This window comes from Trematomus bernacchii, unplaced genomic scaffold (assembly GCF_902827165.1).
Source record: "Trematomus bernacchii unplaced genomic scaffold, fTreBer1.1, whole genome shotgun sequence".
NCBI lineage: Eukaryota > Metazoa > Chordata > Actinopteri > Perciformes > Nototheniidae > Trematomus > Trematomus bernacchii.
This window is the reverse complement of record NW_022987611.1, coordinates 2,878,454-2,898,570: the sequence shown is the minus strand read 5'-3', so window position 1 is coordinate 2,898,570 and position 20,117 is coordinate 2,878,454. Positions and strand designations below refer to the sequence as shown.

Here is a 20,117-nt window from a genome sequence, read left to right as displayed (position 1 = left end):
ATAGTGTCTTCCAGGTCTTTAGCATTTATCAGACGGAATTGTGTCATGATGTCTGGATTGACTTTAGGTGAACACAGGGACACACATTTGCTGTACCTGATGCAGAGGCACTGACTGCTTGTCTAATTTTCTGAATGTTGTCAGTGAAGAAGGCAAAATCATTGCAGGCCCTGGTGGATAGAAATTCAGATGCTACTGACACTGGGGGGTTAGTTAGTCTGTCGACGGTAGCAAACAAGGCACGTGAGTTGTTTTTATTTTTGGTAATGATGTCAGAGAAGAACGACTGTTGTGCCTTTTTTATTTCCTGATTATAGACGCAGAGTCTCTCTTTATATATTTCCAAGTGAACCTGGAGATTTGTTTTTCTCTACCTGCGTTCAGCTTTTCTGCACTCAGTTTTTGCTGTTCTCACGGTCATGGCTTTTCTCCATGGAGATGTTTTATTGCTAGATACTTCCTTTGTTTTAATGGGAGCGATGGTATCCATGACATTTGTTATCTTATAATTAAAATGATCAACTAGCTCATTTACTGAGAAGTTAGCAAGAGCAGTTGAGGGAGAAAAAATCTGAACAAACATTTCCTCTGCATTTTCAGGTAAGTAACGTCTAGTGGTTACCTCTTTCTTAACAACTGTATGGACGGAAATAGAGCTCTCAAACTGGAATGGTCGGAGAGCGCAACATCAGTCACCACAAGCTTAGAGATGTTCAGACCCTTTGATACAATCAAGTCCAGGGTGTGCCCCTTATTGTGTGTCGGACCCTTCACATGCTGAGTCAGTTCATAATTATCGATAACACAAAACAGTTATTTAGCCCCTCTGTCCTCAGGATTGTCAACATGGATGTTAAAATCACCAACAATGACTAGACGGTCAAAGTCAATACACACTATAGACAGTAACTCGGTAAAATCATCAAAAAAGCTTGCACAGTATTTGGGTGGACTGTAGATGTTTAGGAACAGAGCTCGAAAGGAGCATTTCAACTGAAGGGCCACATATTCAAAAGAAGCAAAGTTTCCAAACATAGTCTGCTTGCATTGAAATAAATCATTGAACAAAATAGCTACTCCACCTCCTTTCTTATGTAGTCTTGCCTGACTCATAGAACTAAAGTTGGGAGGGGTTGATTCTATAAGAACAGCTGTGCTGTTGTTTTGGTCTAACCAAGTTTCAGTTAAAAACATAAAATCCAGATTGTGCTTGGTGATAAAATCATTGATTAAAAATGATTTACCTGCTAAAGACCTGACATTTAATAGAGCCAGTTTAAGTGTGTTTGATATACTGTCACTCTGATTGTTTGTGATCAACCGTGGAGTACGTAGAATAACTGTTAAATTCGATACATTTAAACAGATGCTTTTGGATTTTCTGTTTTTAACCTGAGTCACCAACCTTCTGTGTATGTTGGTTATAACAGAAATGGGTCGCTGCACTGGCATATAAGCCTCTGGTCGTGTTTTTTAGGTCACAGAACAATACATTTAACATCAAAACATGTTCTTTACAGTGTCTTTTTTTGCGGAATATACTCTATAAAATGTTAAAGGAAACCTCCTTTACTTCCTCAGTGAGACAGACAAAATGTGTTACCAATCAATTAGCATATACAATCTACCTAGTAACAATTTGTAAGCAAATCCTATATGTTTATTGGAGCATTTATTCAGTCATCTTCACCAAGGAATATGCTACTTTTAAATGGATCGATCACTGCCTCAGTTTATGAGCCTCCAGGCTGGTAACAGTGTTTTTTTATCCAGTTGTCATTTCTTACAAATACATTCTCTAAATGACTATTTTATAGAATAAGTCAAACTTAATTCCTAAAAAGATAGATTGATAGATAGATACGATACAATACGATACGATATACTTTATTGTCCCCGTAAGGACATTTGTTCTGGACTCAGTCCTGCAGTTCCGCATACATGTACATATACAAACATAGTAGACCGGCAGCAGACAGTGCCGCGCCACCAGTGTATTGGTGATAGATAGATAGAAGACAGATCTTTTTGGGAAGTTGGGAAATTGTTTTTTTAACGGCTGTCATTGTACAAGAATAACATCATTTATTTAAAAAAGAATACAATACAAAGACAAATTAATTAAACATTAAAAGCAAATATATACATATTCACAGTATAATAATACAATTAAAGAAGATGATGATTTTGTAGTGGGGGGGGTTTTTAATTTTTTTCAGCGCTGTAGAAGTGATGACAGAGATTGGTACCAAAAAGGAATGAGCAGAACTCATAACACGTTGGCGTTTCCCGTCGGATTGTTGTTTCGGACGGACCGCAGTGCAACCGTTGACGCACAAAGATCGCCTGTAGCATCGGTCTCCTGAACACAACACACGTTAACACTTGGAGCTTCGGTGGAGCGACAGACATTATTAAGTTTGAGTGTAATGTGAGAGCAGTCACACAGGATGGACGGAGGTGTTTCTGGTGAGGACACACGCACTTACTCACACACACTCTCTAATTTCTCATTTGTTTGGCTAGGCCGCAACGCAGCCCGCGCGCGGGAATGACATTGCTTACTTTCTCAGGAATGTACGGTTTTTGTACACAGCTTACTACATCATGCATTTAAATTGACTTTAGACTGGCGGTGGTCTACCTGTGCTCATCCTGCCGAGGAGAGCGGTAGCTAGGTTAATTCATACATGAATGTGAAGCGGCAGCTTTGGTGCTAATGTCGCTTTGCTAGCTGAGCTAACGCTAACGGAACTAGCTTCAGACAACTCCCACTCAGATACTTTAGTGTGTGCTGAATCAAACAAACTGCGACAACCACTAAACAGTTGTGTATGCATGTATTGTTGTATGTAGTTCCATTCAGTGCTATGTTAAGTCAAGAAATAAAAAATACGTAGCCGCTTCTACGAGCCTGGCCTACCCTTTCGTTGAGTATTTTGTGAAGTTCCCGAAGGAGACCAGACTCCCTACTTGACTCAAATTACCTGATACCACACGTCAGTACACAAGACCAGGGATGAAACATACATCTTATCTCATCTTATCATCTTAGTTGGCTCCAATAATAAACCAAGATCAGTGTCGTATAGTAACTAAGTAGATTTACTCAAGTACTCTACTTAAGTACAATTTGAGGGACTGTTACTTTACTTCAGTATTTCTATGTTTTGTTACTTTGCACTTCTACCCCACTACAATCCGTAGGTTAATAGTTTAATTATTTTAGTTACTTTGCAGATTTGGATGAATGATGTGAAATAGAATCAACTCTTAAATCAGACTTTAGATGATTTAAGAGACTTATCATATCAGGATCAGAATATTAAAACTTGAGTACAGAAGAAGGAGAGGAGATTTGATTCAAGTATTTAAGATAATGAAAGGATTTTATAGAGTGGACCCAGAAATATTCTTCTCAATGCGATACAGAAAGTGAACGAGGGGACATGAACTGAAAATCTTCAAACGGAGAATCACAACAGAGCTACGACGGAACGTATTTAGCCAGCGTGTCACACGGAACTGGAACAATCTCCCAGATACAGGAATTGCCTGAAAAACTGTAAACCATTTTAAATCAAGCATTGACCTATTCTGGCAATCCGAGCGCTACATATTACCATGATTAACTAGATTAGAATACATCGCAGAGATCAAAATAACTGACAGGCTATGCCTATCTGCGTTCTGTATATATGGTATCAAGGTATTTAGTTCCTCCTGGAGTAAATCCACAAGCTACCCTGCAGTATACAAAGTCATTCAAACTAGCTGCACCTTTACCAGCTTTGAGAACACTTTCATGATCAATCATTATAAAACATATCATATATATTATTCTGAAATGGACCAATCTGCACAATCACTACTTTTACTACTTAAAGTATATTTTGATGCTAATACTTTTCTACTTTTACTTAAGTATTAATTTTGATTGCAGGACCTTACTTGTAACAAAATACTTTTACTTATGTTCTTCTTCCATCTCTGACTAAGATGCTGGACGCTTGCTTCACAAATGTTAATGGCTACCTACCGCAATATATATTGCAAATCTCTTACTGGATTCTGCTTCATGCTTAATAATCCTTTTGCAGTTTGAGTTGTGGATTTATTTCATGTCTCCCGTGGTGCGTCTTGTGTTTCCTTCCAACTTAATAACTGCATTAATGGGAAAGTGATGACATTATTTTCCCATTTCCCGACTTACTTTCTTTCCATGTCGATAGTTTGGTCTATTGTCTAGGTTGAAGATATCCATTACCACAAAAATGGAGACGAATAGAACTTCGTTTGTGGTGCTGTTTGCATTGAATAATTGCATTAAAAGCATATTCAGTAACATCTCTGTCCAGAAATGGCATGGTGTGCCATATTATCTTCTATAAGACAGTTTTTTCTCAACCTACTAAATGAGTCTTGATCTAATGTGAGAGTGGTATCTTCTAAAACATTTCTTAATTGTACGTCACTGTGTGCAGGTCCCTCTCTTCCTCTCTCCACTCTGCGCCTCCTGATCCCCCCCATCCGGCTGGTCTCTGCGGCCATCTGGCAGACGGTGGAGCAGAAAATTGTGTCGGATTATGGGCTGCTGGAGGAGTTTGTTTTCATGGTTACGGAGATAGTTCCTCAACTTCTCAGCACAAGGCAGCGCGCAGAGCTCATTTTGGGTCTCAGAGCACGGGTGAGGATGAGTTGGTTATTGTTTTGAAAATCAACCTAATAGGATGATTTTTGTGGGAATACATAGATACGGTTTATTGAAACTAAATACATCAGTCTGTGTGGCATTTACATTTTCTTTAATATTCTTCAGTTGGACACTTAATGTGCTTATTAGACTCATTCTTCATAGTGACATGGAATGTGTCTTGATGTGTAGAGGGAAAAAAAACTTTATTTGAACAGGCCAAATGTTGGATCTGTGTCCTTGGATCAGGCTTTGATACCTGTATGTCTGCATCCTGCAGACAGGACAGTTGCAGTGTTCTGTACATGCTTTCTTGGATGTTGCTATTTCAATGTGCTGGATTACATGGATGTAACCAAGGAGTTTTTTAATTGATCAAACTTTTAGATTTGTTGACAAAATAAAATCTCTTCTTTCTTTTGAACTTTTCTGTTAATATTACAACTTAAAAAAACAAAACATTTCATCCCCCTTTTAATATTAGCTGCATTTTGTCTCCATGTTGGGACTGTACCCAGCATCACTCATTCACTGCATGGACCACTAGTAGTATTGCCTGTGTGATTGTGACAGAGTTTAGCTGAACTCGTCAACAGATAGACTTGGCTTTACTTTGACTGAAGACATTCAGTGTGACACGTTAAATAAACAGAGAAAGCAGCTCTTGACTGCCATCTTTTCCTCTAGTCATTTTTCATTATTGCCGCTTACCTCTGATTGTAGCTGATTCTGGAGCTGTGCCGCTCTGAGGAGACTGCGGACCCCCAGATCATTCAGCCTCATCTTGACCGGATGCAGAGCCTTAGAACTCTGTGGAATGTGGAGGTGAGCTAAACCTTTGGCCAACATCAACTATCCAAATGTTTTTTGTGTGTTGAGGTTTTACTTTCCTTTATATATTTTGCATTGAGGATAATGATCTGTAGCAATGAGGTGTTCTATCATTAATTACCAATCTTTCTTGCAGACTGATAATGCAGACATATCTGACTCGCATTTCATGGGCCTTGTCCAAAACCTGGTGAGAAATCCGGAGGATAGGAGAAACTTCTTCCAGGTAAGTACCTGGGATTTTTTTGTAAATGTATTTTTAGAATGTTTTAAAAACTTAAATCAGTTATAGAACATGCAAACTCCTTTGAGAATTAGCTGTGTACCAAGCTTACTTAATGTGGACCAGTTCTTCTCATTGTGGTGACAAGTATGTCTTTCTCTTCCAGGATGTTTTCCCGGGAGACTTTGGCCCAACATACGACAAAGCAATCCAGACCCTGATGTGGCTCTTTCTGTCCCGACTTGAAAAGCTCCTTCCCACCCAAACTCTCCAACAGGTAGACGTCAATGAAAAACTAGGTGGAAATATGCTGTGTGTGGTAAACTCTGTGCTTTATATTCCTACCCTCAAGACATTATGCTTCACAGAGGACTTTGTTAGTTTTTGTGCTTTGTAACTACCAACATTTTGGTTTTTGTTTTACTTACTTACTCATAACGTGGCGTTGTAAATAACTTAAATGGGTCATGATATTTCTGTTGCTTTCAAATAAATTTGACCTAACAATAAGACATTTCAGGACTGTTGCCTTACATTCTTTTTCATGTTGGCTTTGTCAGATTGCGTCTCTGCTCAGCGATGCCTCTTCTGTTCTGAATGAATGCATGGATACTTTCGCTCAACCTCAGGAGCTCAAAAGCTTGCTGGACTCTCAGAAAGACCTTGGACAGTTGGAGGATATTGGTGAGCTTCTCACAATTTCAATTAGCCTATTCACAGAATATTATTGATACTCAATCCGAGTCTGGTTTATTTGGCATTTTAATGTTGAATGATATCTCTTCTTTTCAGAGTCTTGCATAGTTGACAGTGGCATCTTGTCAGCCCTGTGTCTGCCTCCTGTGGAACGAGTGATTGTCAACGAGCAAACAGAAACAGATGTTGAGAGCGGGCTCATGTATACAGTGAGCCAAGAGATGGAGGTTGAATCTGAGATCATGGAGGGAACTGTGAACTCTGAGTGTGTGCAAACACAGTGGTTTGGTCTCGGCAGCGAGGTGAAGGCAGAAATGGACTCTGTGGTGGTTACAGATCGTTTGGATGGCACGGAGGCCAGTGAGAGTGAAATGGCAGAAGAGACGTCTGGAACACTCATGATAGGGGAGGACGGCCAGGTGACGGTGCTCAACAGTGTGGAGAAGAAGCCAAATAGACGTGGGAGGAAAAAGAAATGTCCTGAAGATAAAGACTTTCAGGTGCAAAGCAAAATGAGGGGCAAACTTGATCCGGAATTTGACGTTTTGTTGGAAAGACCGGTGCGAAAGAACCGTGGACTCAAGATGAAAAAGTACCTGTCCCAGTGGAGGAAATCCGGAAAGACACAGGGCAGCAATGCGACTAACAGCAGCCCTAAAAGTTTTGCAACCAAAAGCAATGACCTGGATGAGAGGACGTGCAAAGTGTGCGGCAAGGTGGTGACTCGTGCCAAGTTCTTAGAGCGTCACATGAATCGACACTCAGAGGAGCTGCCTTTTTCTTGTCCTGTGTGTAAAAGGTTTTATAAGAGCTTGCGTTACTTGCAGCAGCATAAATGTCCAAATCAGACAAAAGCAAAGGAACAAGAGACTGCAGCAGACGAGGGTGAACAATCATCCAGTGGGCTTCCTGGTGAGGCAGCCAACCAAGAGCTGTCGTCAGACAACACAGGACAAGCGGGACAGAAAAGCCCAGACGTAAACAAAAGCGTGCTGGAAGGTCCGTTCTACTGTCCTCACTGCAGTGTGGAGTTTAAGTGCAAACAAACATTTCGGTTCCATTTAAGAAACATTTGCTACAATGAGCAGCAGGTGGATCCTGAGCAGCCTGAGGATGTTAAGCATTGTTTCAGGTGTGATGAATGTGACAAGGCCTTCAAGTACAAGTCCACATTGGATTCCCACAAACAAACTCACAACCCGCTCTACTGCGAGGTGTGCATGAAACTGGTACGGGACCCTGAGGCATTGGCAATGCACAAAGAATCCCACACTCCATTTCAGTGTAACCAGTGTGAGGAGAATTTCCCTGTGTTCAAGGCCCTGCATAAGCACTATATCGACGTCCATAATCCCATCGAGCCTTTTACCTGCACCCACTGTCAGACAACATTTGCTAGTCTAAAGCGTTTCATCAGACACGAGTGGAAACACACTGGTTACCAACCATTTCAGTGTCCTCATTGCACCAAAAGATTCAGATCGTACTCTGACCTTGTGGAGCACCAGAAAAAGCACACTAAAGCGTATCCATTCCTCTGCTGGGAATGTGGCAAGAAATTCAGGCACGGTGTGACATTGACGAGGCACGTGGAGCGTGTGCATCACTCTGGAGAACCTGTGACGGAGAAACCAATGCCAATCTTCACCTGCGCTCAGTGCGGGAAGACCTTCACGTCCAGAAGATGCCTCCTGAAGCATGACAACTTCCATCACAAAGGGTTGCGTTTCCCATGTGAGCACTGTGGAAAGGGATTCTTTGGCAAGGACGCCTTGGTGAGGCATACTTTGATTCACACAGGGGAAAGGCCTTTCAAGTGCGACGACTGTGACAAGTCTTTCAGATCTGCTGCAGAATTAAAGATACACAGGAGATACCATACTGGGGAACGGCCATTTAAGTGCAACGTGTGTGAAAAAGGTTTTGTCCAATCCTGTTTTCTTACCTTACACATGCGAACCCATACTGGAGAAAGACCTTATGTATGTGCAGTATGTAACAAGGGCTTTTCAAGCTTGCATGGCTTAAAACGTCACAGGAGACTTGTTCATGCGTAGGCCATAAGACATAGGGATGTTCTGTTTAATGTTTCCCCATTTAAGGAGATCAGCATCAGATGTAGTCCAGAACTTGAGGAACTGTTAAGGATTTAACCTTGCTTAAGGGCATTTGGTGTGGAAGGGGAATTGGGACTGGGTTTTCCAGTTGAAGGACTTTTTGCTTAAAATATCAGCCGCGTCCTTGTCTCTGGCTGTCACAGCTTGGATTGTTGGAAGCTGTGTAATTGTATAGTGCATTATAAAAATGTAGCTTTGTATTTTTTACACAAAAGTTTGCTGTAGTTCTACATAAGATTTGTATGTATAAAGGATATGAACCGTGATTCCCATGGGGGATTTATTTCTTTTTCTTAAATAAATTGAATATTTGATTGTAAAGTGTCATTTAATTTAGATTAGATTTGTTTGCACATAAATCTGTCAACGACGTCATCCATCAAATGTCACAGTGGGTTAATCCCTCTGATAAGTGAATTCATATCATCCTATACATTAACTCAAATGTATAAAATACCCAAAAGCGTAGATGTATATAAAAACAAATAAAATCTACATTTATTAATTGAATGTCTCATTAATGTGATAAATTATGAAGATCAAGTATAACATAACACAATTAATGAATGAAATGATGTCTTCATATAGTCAGTTCTGATTTAACATTTAGTTGTGTTCATTCATCAGTTAGAGGCTCTAAACCACCATATGACTTGATAGAGGAAGTTGATATATATATATTATATACAGAGGAGGAAATAAGTATTTGATCCCTTGCAGATTTTGTAAGTTTGCCCACTTACAAAGAAATGAACAGACTATAATTGTAATGGTAGGTTTATTTTAACAGTGAAAGTAAGAATATCAAAAAGAAAATCCAGAAATGTACATTATATAAGTTAATATATATAGTTAACATTTTTCACCAACAAAACTCACCATTTGGCATTTTCAGCAAAAAACATTACACAAAGGCAAAGAAGAAATACAAATAAAACATACATGGTTAAAATAAAACAAGCAGTGGCGTTTTTATATCTACAAAACTGGTGCGGCATGAACAACTTAGATGTTTATATATAAGCTTCTGGTGCGCCGTGAGTGAAGAACACGGAGCAACACTCAGCGCATACATTTACGTACACACCGTGGGGATGTCATATTGTAATGCACCTTAATACATGGAGTAAAGGGCACCATCACAAAGCAATACTTAATAACAACAACCGTAATGCTTCAGAATTAAACACCATAGACTGTAAATATAAGGAAAACACAGACACTCATCACCGAGGTCACATTATCAATCGATCCAGCAGAGCAATAGCCTACAGGCAAAACACAGTAGATCAACAAAATATATGACATAAAATGAACTTACCAAAGCTGCAGTAGATGGTCAACTTCATTCATTTTCTTTCCGTTTTACTGATTTTTTAATCACTATACGCTGCTCTCTCTCGTCTCCTCTTCACAACTACACTTTTCGCGGCAGACATACTTGTAGCTATAAATTATGAGATGACGTTTTGGTGGGGTTGCAAGCACCTTGCCCCACTTGTGATTATTTGTTGCCGCACACATTCAATACAAAAAGACTGAGCATGCGCAGTGTAGTTTTCACAGTACCCATTAATTTCTACATCGCTCAACCCGGCTCAATAGGCACACTGTAGACACTAATTAGAAGAACGCAGACTAAAACAGCAATGTCGAGACGAATCAGACGACTAAACATGATCTTAAAATATATGTTAACATATATGTTATACATATTTTTGGAATTATTATTATAATTCATTTCTGCTGACAGTATAGGTGGGGCTGTGCCTGCCCCTAATGACGAGTCGCCACTGAAAACAAGTCATACTTAAATTCATAACATTCGTGAACACACGGTCAACATAACTCAAAAGAGAAAACTAAAAACAACATAAATTATTACAAATAATTTAAATGGAAGTGAAATTGTCAAAAGGCACAAACAATGGGTGCTTCTCAATGTCAAGAGCCGCTTTCACACCAAGTACTTTGCCGTACTTAGTTCCCAGCACTTAGTTCCCCCATGGAACTAAAGAGCAGATTGCGTTCACACCGGAATAAGTCCCTGAGGGAAGATTACGCAAATGAAGCCGCTGACGTCACTTCTTCTTCTTCTGCTTTGGGTTTACTGGCAGGCCGCAAACAACTTCACGGCGTATACTGGGTGTTTCTCAATGTCGAGTAATGCTGCTCCAGAGCCACTATTTCAAGCATACTACGTCATCGAGTGCCGCCGAAGGACTGTTCCAATGTCCAGCATACTTGGAATTCTACCGAGCCCGGCATACTTCGTAGCGAGAAATTTCGAGGCTGCACATGTGTAGACTCCGCGGTCTTAAAATCCCCACAATGCTTTGCGCACTGACCAATTTCCCCAAATCTGTGGCGGAAAATGTAAGGCGGGGCCTCTCATATGACGCACACCTGCACAAGTGGACTCGGAAGACAAGTGCTACCAAGCAAGCGTACTCAACATTGAGAAACACCACTGCCACACAAAGTCCCCCGGATTGGGGACTGGCTTTCAGTAGAAGCGGCAGGGACTCCCAGCCGCTTCTACTGAAGCCTTCCGAGTAAATTGGTCCAGAACGCCGACACCTCCTCATCACTCCACCGCTCCACATGTTTTTTTTTGTGTTGCCATAAGTTATTCTCTCTCCGTTGGTGCACAGGGCTAATGCTAATAATGCTAATGCCAGCAACTAAAATGGCGGCTTCACAAAACCTGTCAGAGTTTTACGGGGCGTGGTTTGCAATTCACCCAGCCACAGAAATTGGAACTTTTTTCTCCCCAGGAAAGTACCTGCTCTCTAGCAGGGACTGAAAAGGGGGAAAAGTTCTCATGAACTAAGCTCTCTTTTTGGTGTTGAACGCAAAATCCCAGGAACTATCGGAAACTAAAAGGGAAAAGTACGGGGGGAAAAGTACTCCAGTGTGAAAGCGCCTAAGGAAGGATCCTTCAGAGCCACTATTTCAAGGATGCTACGTCATCGAATCCCGCCGAAGGACTGATCCAATGTACAGGATCCTTAGGCGCGTTCACACCGGAGTACTTTTACCTGTACTTTTCCCGTTTAGTTCTGTTAGTGCCTGGAATTTTGCGTTTACACCAAAAAGAGTACTTAGTTCCGAGAACTTTTACCCCCATTTTTAGTGCCTGCTAGAGAGGTGGTACTATCCTGGGGAGAAAAAAGTACCAATTTCGATTGGCTGGGCGAATTGCAAACCACGCCCCATAAAACTCTGAAAAGTTTTGTGAAGCCGCCATTGTATTTGCTGGCATTAGCATTATTAGCATTAGCCCTGCGCACCAACGGAGAGAGAATAACTTATGGCAAAAAACAAACAAACATGGGAGCGGTGGAGTGATGAGGAGGTGTCGGCGTTCTGGCGATTTACTCGTAAGGCTTCAGTAGAAGCTGCTGGGTGTCCCAGCAGCTTCTACTGAAGCCAGTCCCCAACTCCGGGGACTTCCGGCCGGGAACTTCGGGTGGCAGTATACGCCGTGAAGTTGTTTGGGGCCTGCCAGTAAAGCCAAAGCAGAAGAAGAAGAAGTGACGTCGCGGCTTCATTTGCGTAATCTTCCCTCAGGGAACTTATTCCGGTGTGAACACGATCTGTACTAAATTCCAATGGGGATCCAAATCCAGTCAACTGCGAGGCCGGAGGGAGATATGTTTGTCAGATGAAAGTTTCTGAAAAACAAATGTTATAAACAAGTTCAACGCCAGACCAAAACATAATTGTACAATCTTAAGAAAGGATATAAGTGCTGGCACTAAGTGCTGGGCACTAAGTACAGCAAAGTACTTGGTGTGAAAGCGGCTCTTGGAATTCTACCGAGGACTGAATTCTTCGTTGCAGGAAATTTCGAGGCCTGCTCATGTGTATCCTCGGCGGTCTTAAATTACCCACAATTCTTTGCGCACGGACCAATTTCCCAAATCTTTGACGGAAAATGGCTGAATCCAGGCAGTACCAATGGATGTATAATAAGAACTGGGATACAGCGTGGGAGGCGGGGCCTCATTCATTCCTATGAGAGTTTGCTCATTGGCGCATGAAGACAAAATGGCCCAACTTTTAAGAGAGAGCGAAACGTCACAGATTACCCGTCATGCCTGAGAAGTACCCGTATGTTCGCTCATAGCGCATGCGCAACTTTAAACCACGCCCCCCAAAAGGCTCGTTCACATCAAGCACGTCCAATTTGCGTACAGGTAACAGCACTGCGCGTTCATGACAGCATGGTACTGGATTGTTATGATGGATTTGATATTAAACGAGGCGGCCGTGGCAGTTAGCAGCTAGCAGCTAGCAGCTAGCTAGTAATTATGCTAATGTACACATAAATCTTTATGTACTTTTATATTACGCTGATGTAACAGGATCTAGTGATATCCAAGCTAACAGAGCTTAATTTAGCATGATACTTTTGTGGGTTGTACATGAAACCACTTGGTAATATATACAAATATATGTATTTTGAAGCCTGTTATGATCAATTGTGGGTTAAATCTTTATCTAAAAAGTAAAGCTGATGATGGATATTACTGTGGTGGAGTTAAAATAAACAATAGCCTATTTCTCTTTGAAATGTGATGGAGTAAAAGGATAGTATCTGTGATTATTTCATGTTAAGTACCCACAAGTAACTACAACGTATAGTACTTGAAGGAAAGGTGTAAAATGTTTCCATAAATACCAATCATCACACACTACAACACAGACTATAACACCCCTTGTTGTTAAATACCAACCATGTGCAATATATATATATTATATATGCCGCTAAAACTGTGTAATATATACCAGGCTGCTAAATCCTCTAAACTGTTACAGGATGTGTATTTTGTAAAATGTGTAACTTTTTTTTATTATAATTTCTTTTTTTTAAATCTTTAAATACTTTTTTGATGCATACTTTAAGTAACATTAGGCTGGTCTTTGGCTCTTTTCTGCTGTAACAATGTAAATGTATTCTGATTCTGATCTAATTGATATGTTTTTGTCACAGTTTGTTTCCCTATATTGCGACACTTGTTTTGTTTAAGATTATTCCCTCCCTTTTTTTACAGACAATCCCCAACCATAGTGGAATGCTGTTGTAAAGGATTGCATTGATCCGTGCATCAATACCTTCACCCAGCTTTGAGGCCTCCAATGAATGAAATCAATCTTGTGGCTGGAAAAATGTGAACAAATAAATCTCACAAAGAGTGACTTTCTGGTGTAATCATTATAATATTCAAAGACAAGCGCTTTTAGTAACAAATATAAAATCATTCAGCAGCAGAGGTTGGGGTGGAAACAGCATTTCTAACTAAGATTACATTACATGTTACTTGTTAGACGCTTTTCTCCAAAGAGACTTACATACTCAATACTGGACAATCCCCACAGGAGCAATTTGAGGTGAAGTGTCTCAGGGACACAACGACATGCTGACTGCAGTGGGGTTTGAATCTGTGACCATCTGATCCCTATACCAAGGCTCTATCCACTGTGCCACACGCAGTACAATATTACAAGTTAAACATCAAGATGAACATACTATTATTAATTAAAAAAGTAGATGGGAAACTTAAATATCCTGCAATATACCATTAGCAGAATAAGAACAAATGTGCCAAAACATTTCTAACATAACCAACTCAAACTACTGGAAAGAATACACATGGAAGATCTTCGTCTGTTACTTCAAGACACCCCAAATTCAAAGTCAGTATAAACAAAATCTAATTAAAAAATGTGTGGCTTCTGAGAAACAGCTATAAGATACATGTCAAATATTTTTGGAATTTCTCAAAACAAGAACCCACTATTCATATTACTTGGGAAAACACCAGAGGGAATACAACAAAAATATTACTTATTTCTAGATACTGATTGCTAGTGATAAGAACAGCAATTATTACACACATGCATAGTTTTACAAGGGCTACATTCTTAAGTGCTACTTCTTTTGGTTTAAAGCATTCTGGAGCCTCTTTGTTGAGGGGTACCTCACGGATGTATTGGTGTACCTATAGGTCCACTTTGCAGTGAGGGAGGAATGGCTGATGCAGAGCAAAGTGCGCGTGCTGGAGTGTACGGTTTGACCATGTCTTGGATTGATAAGGGCCTGATCCCTTCACTGCACAGTTCAAGGATCAAGGTTTTTATTTGTCATACAAACATAGCTACAGTGTAGTTATGACGATGAAAATCTTAGGTCACAGGCTCCTTCAACAGTGCAACACAATAACACAGATATAGTGCAATAAGAGTCTAAATGCAAGTTATGGAATATATATATTAGATAAAATAATTTCTAAGTAGCAGCCAGATGAATGTTATGGATGTTTCACAGGTGTTTTTAACAGTCTTATTGCCTGGGGATGAAACTGTCCCTGGTCTGGTTGTTTTAGTCCGGATGCTTCGGTACCGCCTGCCAGACGGCAGCAGACAGAACATTTGTTGCTGGGGTGATGGGGGTCTTTTATAATCCTGAGGGGCTTTCTTCCTGAGCCGCTTTGAGTAAAGGTCCTCCATGGATGGCAGCTCCGTCCTGGTGATGTGCTGTGCAGTTTTCACTACCCTCTTGTAAAGCCTTACGATTGAGGGCGGTGCAGGCTGCCGTACCAGCCGTGATGCACCAGTCAGGATACTCTCTATGGTGCACCTGTAGAAGGACAGGATGCTCTCTATGGTTGCACCTGTAGAAGGTCAGGTTGCTCTCTATGGTGCACCTGTAGAAGGATGGAGGATCCTCTCGATGGTGCACTGTAGAAGGTCAGGGACTATACTCTCTATGGTGCACCTGTAGAAGGTCAGTGGATGCTCTCTATGGTGCACCTGTAAGAAGGTCAGGATGCTCCTAGATGGTGCACCTGTAGAAGGTCAGGATCCTCTCTATGGTGCACCTGTAGAAGGTCAGATGCTCTCTATGGTGCACCTGTAGAAGGGTCAGGATCCTCTCTATGGTGCACCTGTAAGAAAGGTCAGGATCCTCTCTATGGTGCACCTGTAGAAGGTCAGGATCCTCTCTATGGTGCACCTGTAGAAGGTCAGGATCCTCTCTATGGTGCACCTGTAGAAGGTCAGGATGCTCTCTATGGTGCACCTGTAGAAGGTCAGGATGCTCTCTATGATGCACTTGTAGAAGGTCAGGATACTCTCTATGATGCACCTGTAGAAGGTCAGGATCCTCTCTATGGTGCACCTGTAGAAGGTCAGGATCCTCTCTATGGTGCACCTGTTAGAAGGTCAGGATCCTCTCTATGGTGCACCTGTAGAAGGTCAGGATACTCTCTATGGTGCAACCTGTAGAAGGTCAGGTTTGCTCTCTATGGTGCACCTGTAGAAGGTCAGGATGCTCTCTATGGTGCAGCTGTAGAAGGCCAGGATGCTCTCTATGGTGCACCTGTAGAAGGTCAGGATGCTCTCTATGGTGCACCTGTAGAAGGTCAGGATGCTCTCTATGGTGCACCTGTAAAGTTGCAGAGTATCCTGGAGTCCATGTTGAAACCTCCTCAGCCTGCAGAGGAAGAAGAGCCGCTGTCGAGCTTTTTTGGTGATGGTGTTAGTAGGATGAGTCCATGTCAGGTCCTCAGTGATGTGGACATGTGGCTGCATTTCCCCCCTTTAGAATATACGATTTCAGGATCGGGGTCTAATCACCAAAGACTTAACATTGATCATATGACATGTGTCAATAAATGTTCTTTAAACAAAATGAAGTCTCTCCTGATTGAACTGTCTGGACCCTATCCTCAACTTTTTTTCAAACCATAACATGCCTTCATAGGGCTTTCCTGTTGATCATGTTTGGTGGATTTTTTAATAGAATAATTGTAATCAATATTATATTACCTTTAATCTATACAAGCATAAAACAACACTAAAAATAAACACTACAATGCAACTTGTTATTTGTTTTTGAACAAGGTTGTTCATTTGTGTATAAATATACAACACAGGCTATATACATATATATATATATATATATATATATATATTATATATAGTATATATACACATACAATTATAATTAATACAATTAATACAACTGTTATTTGATTAGAGCTTTGACACATATATCTTTATTTATATATGTATAAGTATGACGACTTCCCCAGGGCGATATCATATGGTATAGCGAATGAATAAAACTGGGTCAAAACGTGTTGTGCCCACATGCAAAAGGTTGTACGCTCTGGCTTATTCCCTGCGTGGTATATAGTAGAATGCAAACAGCTACGTTCAACTCCTTTCAAACACCTTTTCCCTCTCGAGGTTTTATTAGAGGGAAATAGGTTTTGCAGAGAAAGCTTATCCAGGCAGGGGAGTGTTATGACCGTATCCACAGCTTCCTCCCTACCTCTGCTAAATTCCAACTAAGGCTCCAGTGGGGCCTTTGTTCCCCTGCGTGTGCCTCTCCACCTCTGTTTCTTACTCTCTTACTTGCTACCCTTTTCCCTTAACCTATCCTAAGGGAGTGCTTGTTCTTCTTCTGTCTGTCTGTCTGTGTCTGTGTACTCTCATGTTCCGATTAACCCAGCCAAATTGTTCTTGTTTTGTGTTTATATCTACGCCGGGATCCGGAGTCGAGGCTGATCCTCTTGCTGCGGTCCTGTGCCCTGGATCCTCTATCCTGAGTTCTGGATTAAGTCGTGGACTTCGGGTCGTGGCTGGGCCTGTCTCTGCGGTCCTGCCTGGCTCTCGTCATGCTGCTTCCCTGATGGCTCCCACAGGATTGTTGTTGACATCTTCGTGGATTCATCTTCTTATTATAGACACATGCATTTTCAAACATTCGGTCTACCTACGCTGTAAAACGTATTATCTCTTCGATTTACACACGGCATCTACTGCACGTCTGTCCGTCCTGGGAGAGGGATCCCTCCTCTGTTGTTCTCCCTGAGGTTTCTCCCATTTTTCCCTTCGAAATGTGGGTTTTTCTCTGGAAGTTTTTCCTTGTACGATGTGAGGGTCTAAGGACCGAGGGTGTCGTTTTCTCATACTGATATTCTGAACAAACTGTGCTGTTGTATTAGCTGTAAGTGTCTTTACTGTAGGGTATTTTTATTATATGTACAGCACTTTGGCTCCACCAAAAATCGTTTTAAAAATGTGCTATATAAATAAAACTTGATTTGATTTGATTTGATTTAATGGTATATTGCAAGTGCAATAAGAAGCTACAGGGACGTTAATCTACGTCGGTAATATTAACTTTATTTAATACAAGATTTACGGTACAAGATTTACACCATACAGCCCATGTAGCAAGGGCGGACTGGGACAAAGAAATCAGCCCTGGATCTGACCCAGTCCCCATGAAATGTCAACGGGGGGTGGGGATTTTTATCCATGTTTTTTCATTCTCCCTGTCTGCCGTCTAATCCCTTCTCTTCGTATGATACACCAATGTGTTCAGCTCTCTGACCGGTCATTTTTCTTCTTCGTGTGTGATTATTTGACAGATAAGAGCCACACAACTGCATTAGCGGCCGCTGTCGCCCTCTGTCGGCCGTCAGCGCAACTTAAATGATGACGTTGAACAATTGTTTTAAAAGGGCCGGGCCGGCCGTCAACGGGCCCTTGACGTCCGGCTGTTCTGTGGTTCTCCCAGATTCTTACAGATGGCCAGTCCGCCCCTGCCATGTAGTATAATATTTTACAAATGATGAATTACAACAAACATGTGCAATATATCCATATTACAGCTCCGTGGGCTGGCAGTAAGGCGATATGGGTCCGTTCTTATTGTGCATCCATGAAGGTAAACTCATGTAGTGCTGAACACGTTCCACATGAACGTGCCGGGCGGCGCGGTCCCTTGAGTTAGATCCGCGTTCATAATGCCGAGGAAAATAACTCTCAGAATAACGTTATTAGCACATTTTACAACTTGAGGACAGAATGTTTTTAATAAGGGCTATACAAACGTTCATACTGGGTAGTTTATTTAATTAAAAAAAAAATTATCCAACGATTTACAGACCACTCTTTCCCAATGTAAGTCAATGAGAAAAAGTGTTTCCGGGCCCAGCAACCTATACGGAAGTGTAGTACCACCGTTTGGCCACAACAAATATTTTCCTCAGAGTCCGGCGCACTTCCTGGGGGCTTGGGCAGTACACATTTAAATGTAAGTATGTTCAGTGGCGTTGTAAATGTGCACATGACTTGTGTTTAAAGTTTATAGTCCGTTTGAGTTTTGCCCGTGTGAAAGCAATCATCAGAAACGTTTTCTGTATCAGAGACAATGCGCAGCATTTTTTGGAAGTAATACGGTCTGTGTTTACATTAGCAAGCATCGCTAACACTCAGAACTAACGCTGCACTGGAGAGAGTATGTGTAAAAAAGCAGGATATAAAAAAAGGAAACTCACCTTGTGGTAAACCCGCAAGAGAGAAAAAGCATTTGAGCTCCATGCTGTTTCAGAAATAATCCTTGATGTGGTTTGGAACATGATATGGCGTTTAATCACGGCCGCATTAAGCTGTATCTGAGCAGTGCAGCCACTCATCTCTCTGGAGCTCACAGTGTGCCTGCGTGCTCCAAAGGGGGCGGGGCCAGCAGCTACTGACCCAGAATCAGCACTTCTCTAACAGGGCTGAAACAGATATCAGGGATGTCTAAAATGCATGATCTCTTTGGTATTTTGAGCAAAACACACCATAGACATGTTTTTATATATTTTTATATATCTGAGACCCATAATATATCCCTAAAAATAGCATAATAGGAGACCTTTAAGAGAAGTCGCGAGGCGCATTAGAGCTATTAAAAGTAAGTAGCAACACTAAATGTTTATATTTTCCTGTTTGACAGCCATAGAACCTAATTTTACAACCATCGTTTTGGCGTCAACTTTTAGATTAAGGTTTTACAATAACCAAGATTATTATGTCCCACTGTAATTTGTCCTTGAGAGTTTGTATTGTTTAATATAGACACCTAAATAATCAACCCAGTCTCACGGCATTTCGTGTTATAGTCAAGAAATAAATGTAATGTATTGATTCGTGTTCACCAACACAATTTTCCCATTTTTTTCGTGTCACACAGAAGGATTTTAAAAGCAATGTTTTTGTATTGGTAGTATGTTATATCTCTCACAGGCTCCGCCCTCTACTGGACTCTATGGGTACTACCCTCTCATGCAAGCATTCACCTACTGAGATTTTTATAGACGTAGCCGGCCCCGGGGCGGGCTTACCTGAATGCGTGCGCATCTCACTTCCGTATAAAAGGAGGCCTCGCCTCCTGACCACTATCCTTTACTCTTCAGCGAGCGGAGGTGATAGCCTAGCACTGAGTCCGAGACGTACAAATTGGGAGAAAGACGCAGACGCTGAGAAAGAGCCAGACATATCCAAGAGATAAAACTTTATGAAGGGGCCTGGCGTTGACCAAGACGCCACCGTGCATATATCCTCCACACTCACACTGCTGAATAAGGCTGTTGATGCAGCCACAGCTCGTGTGGAGTGCGCACGGACCCCCATGGGACAGGCTCTCCCTGCCTGCTTGTAGGCGTGTGCAATGGCTTCGCAAAGCCAGCCTGCCAGGCATTTCTTGGAC

At 41.4% G+C, this 20,117-nt stretch overlaps 1 protein-coding gene across 1 annotated transcript; it reads left to right on the top strand.

Annotated features, from left to right (window-relative positions):
* Nucleotides 1-2,291: 2,291 nt before the first annotated feature.
* On the top strand, nt 2,292-8,881 carry LOC117483645 (zinc finger protein 135-like). The gene is made up of 7 exons (XM_034132030.1): nt 2,292-2,469; nt 4,485-4,687; nt 5,417-5,518; nt 5,661-5,750; nt 5,914-6,024; nt 6,308-6,431; nt 6,540-8,881. The coding sequence occupies exons 1-7, from the start codon at nt 2,451-2,453 to the stop codon at nt 8,498-8,500; spliced, it is 2,610 nt and encodes an 869-aa protein (XP_033987921.1). The 5' UTR covers nt 2,292-2,450; the 3' UTR covers nt 8,501-8,881.
* The last annotated feature ends 11,236 nt before the right edge of the window (nt 8,882-20,117 follow it).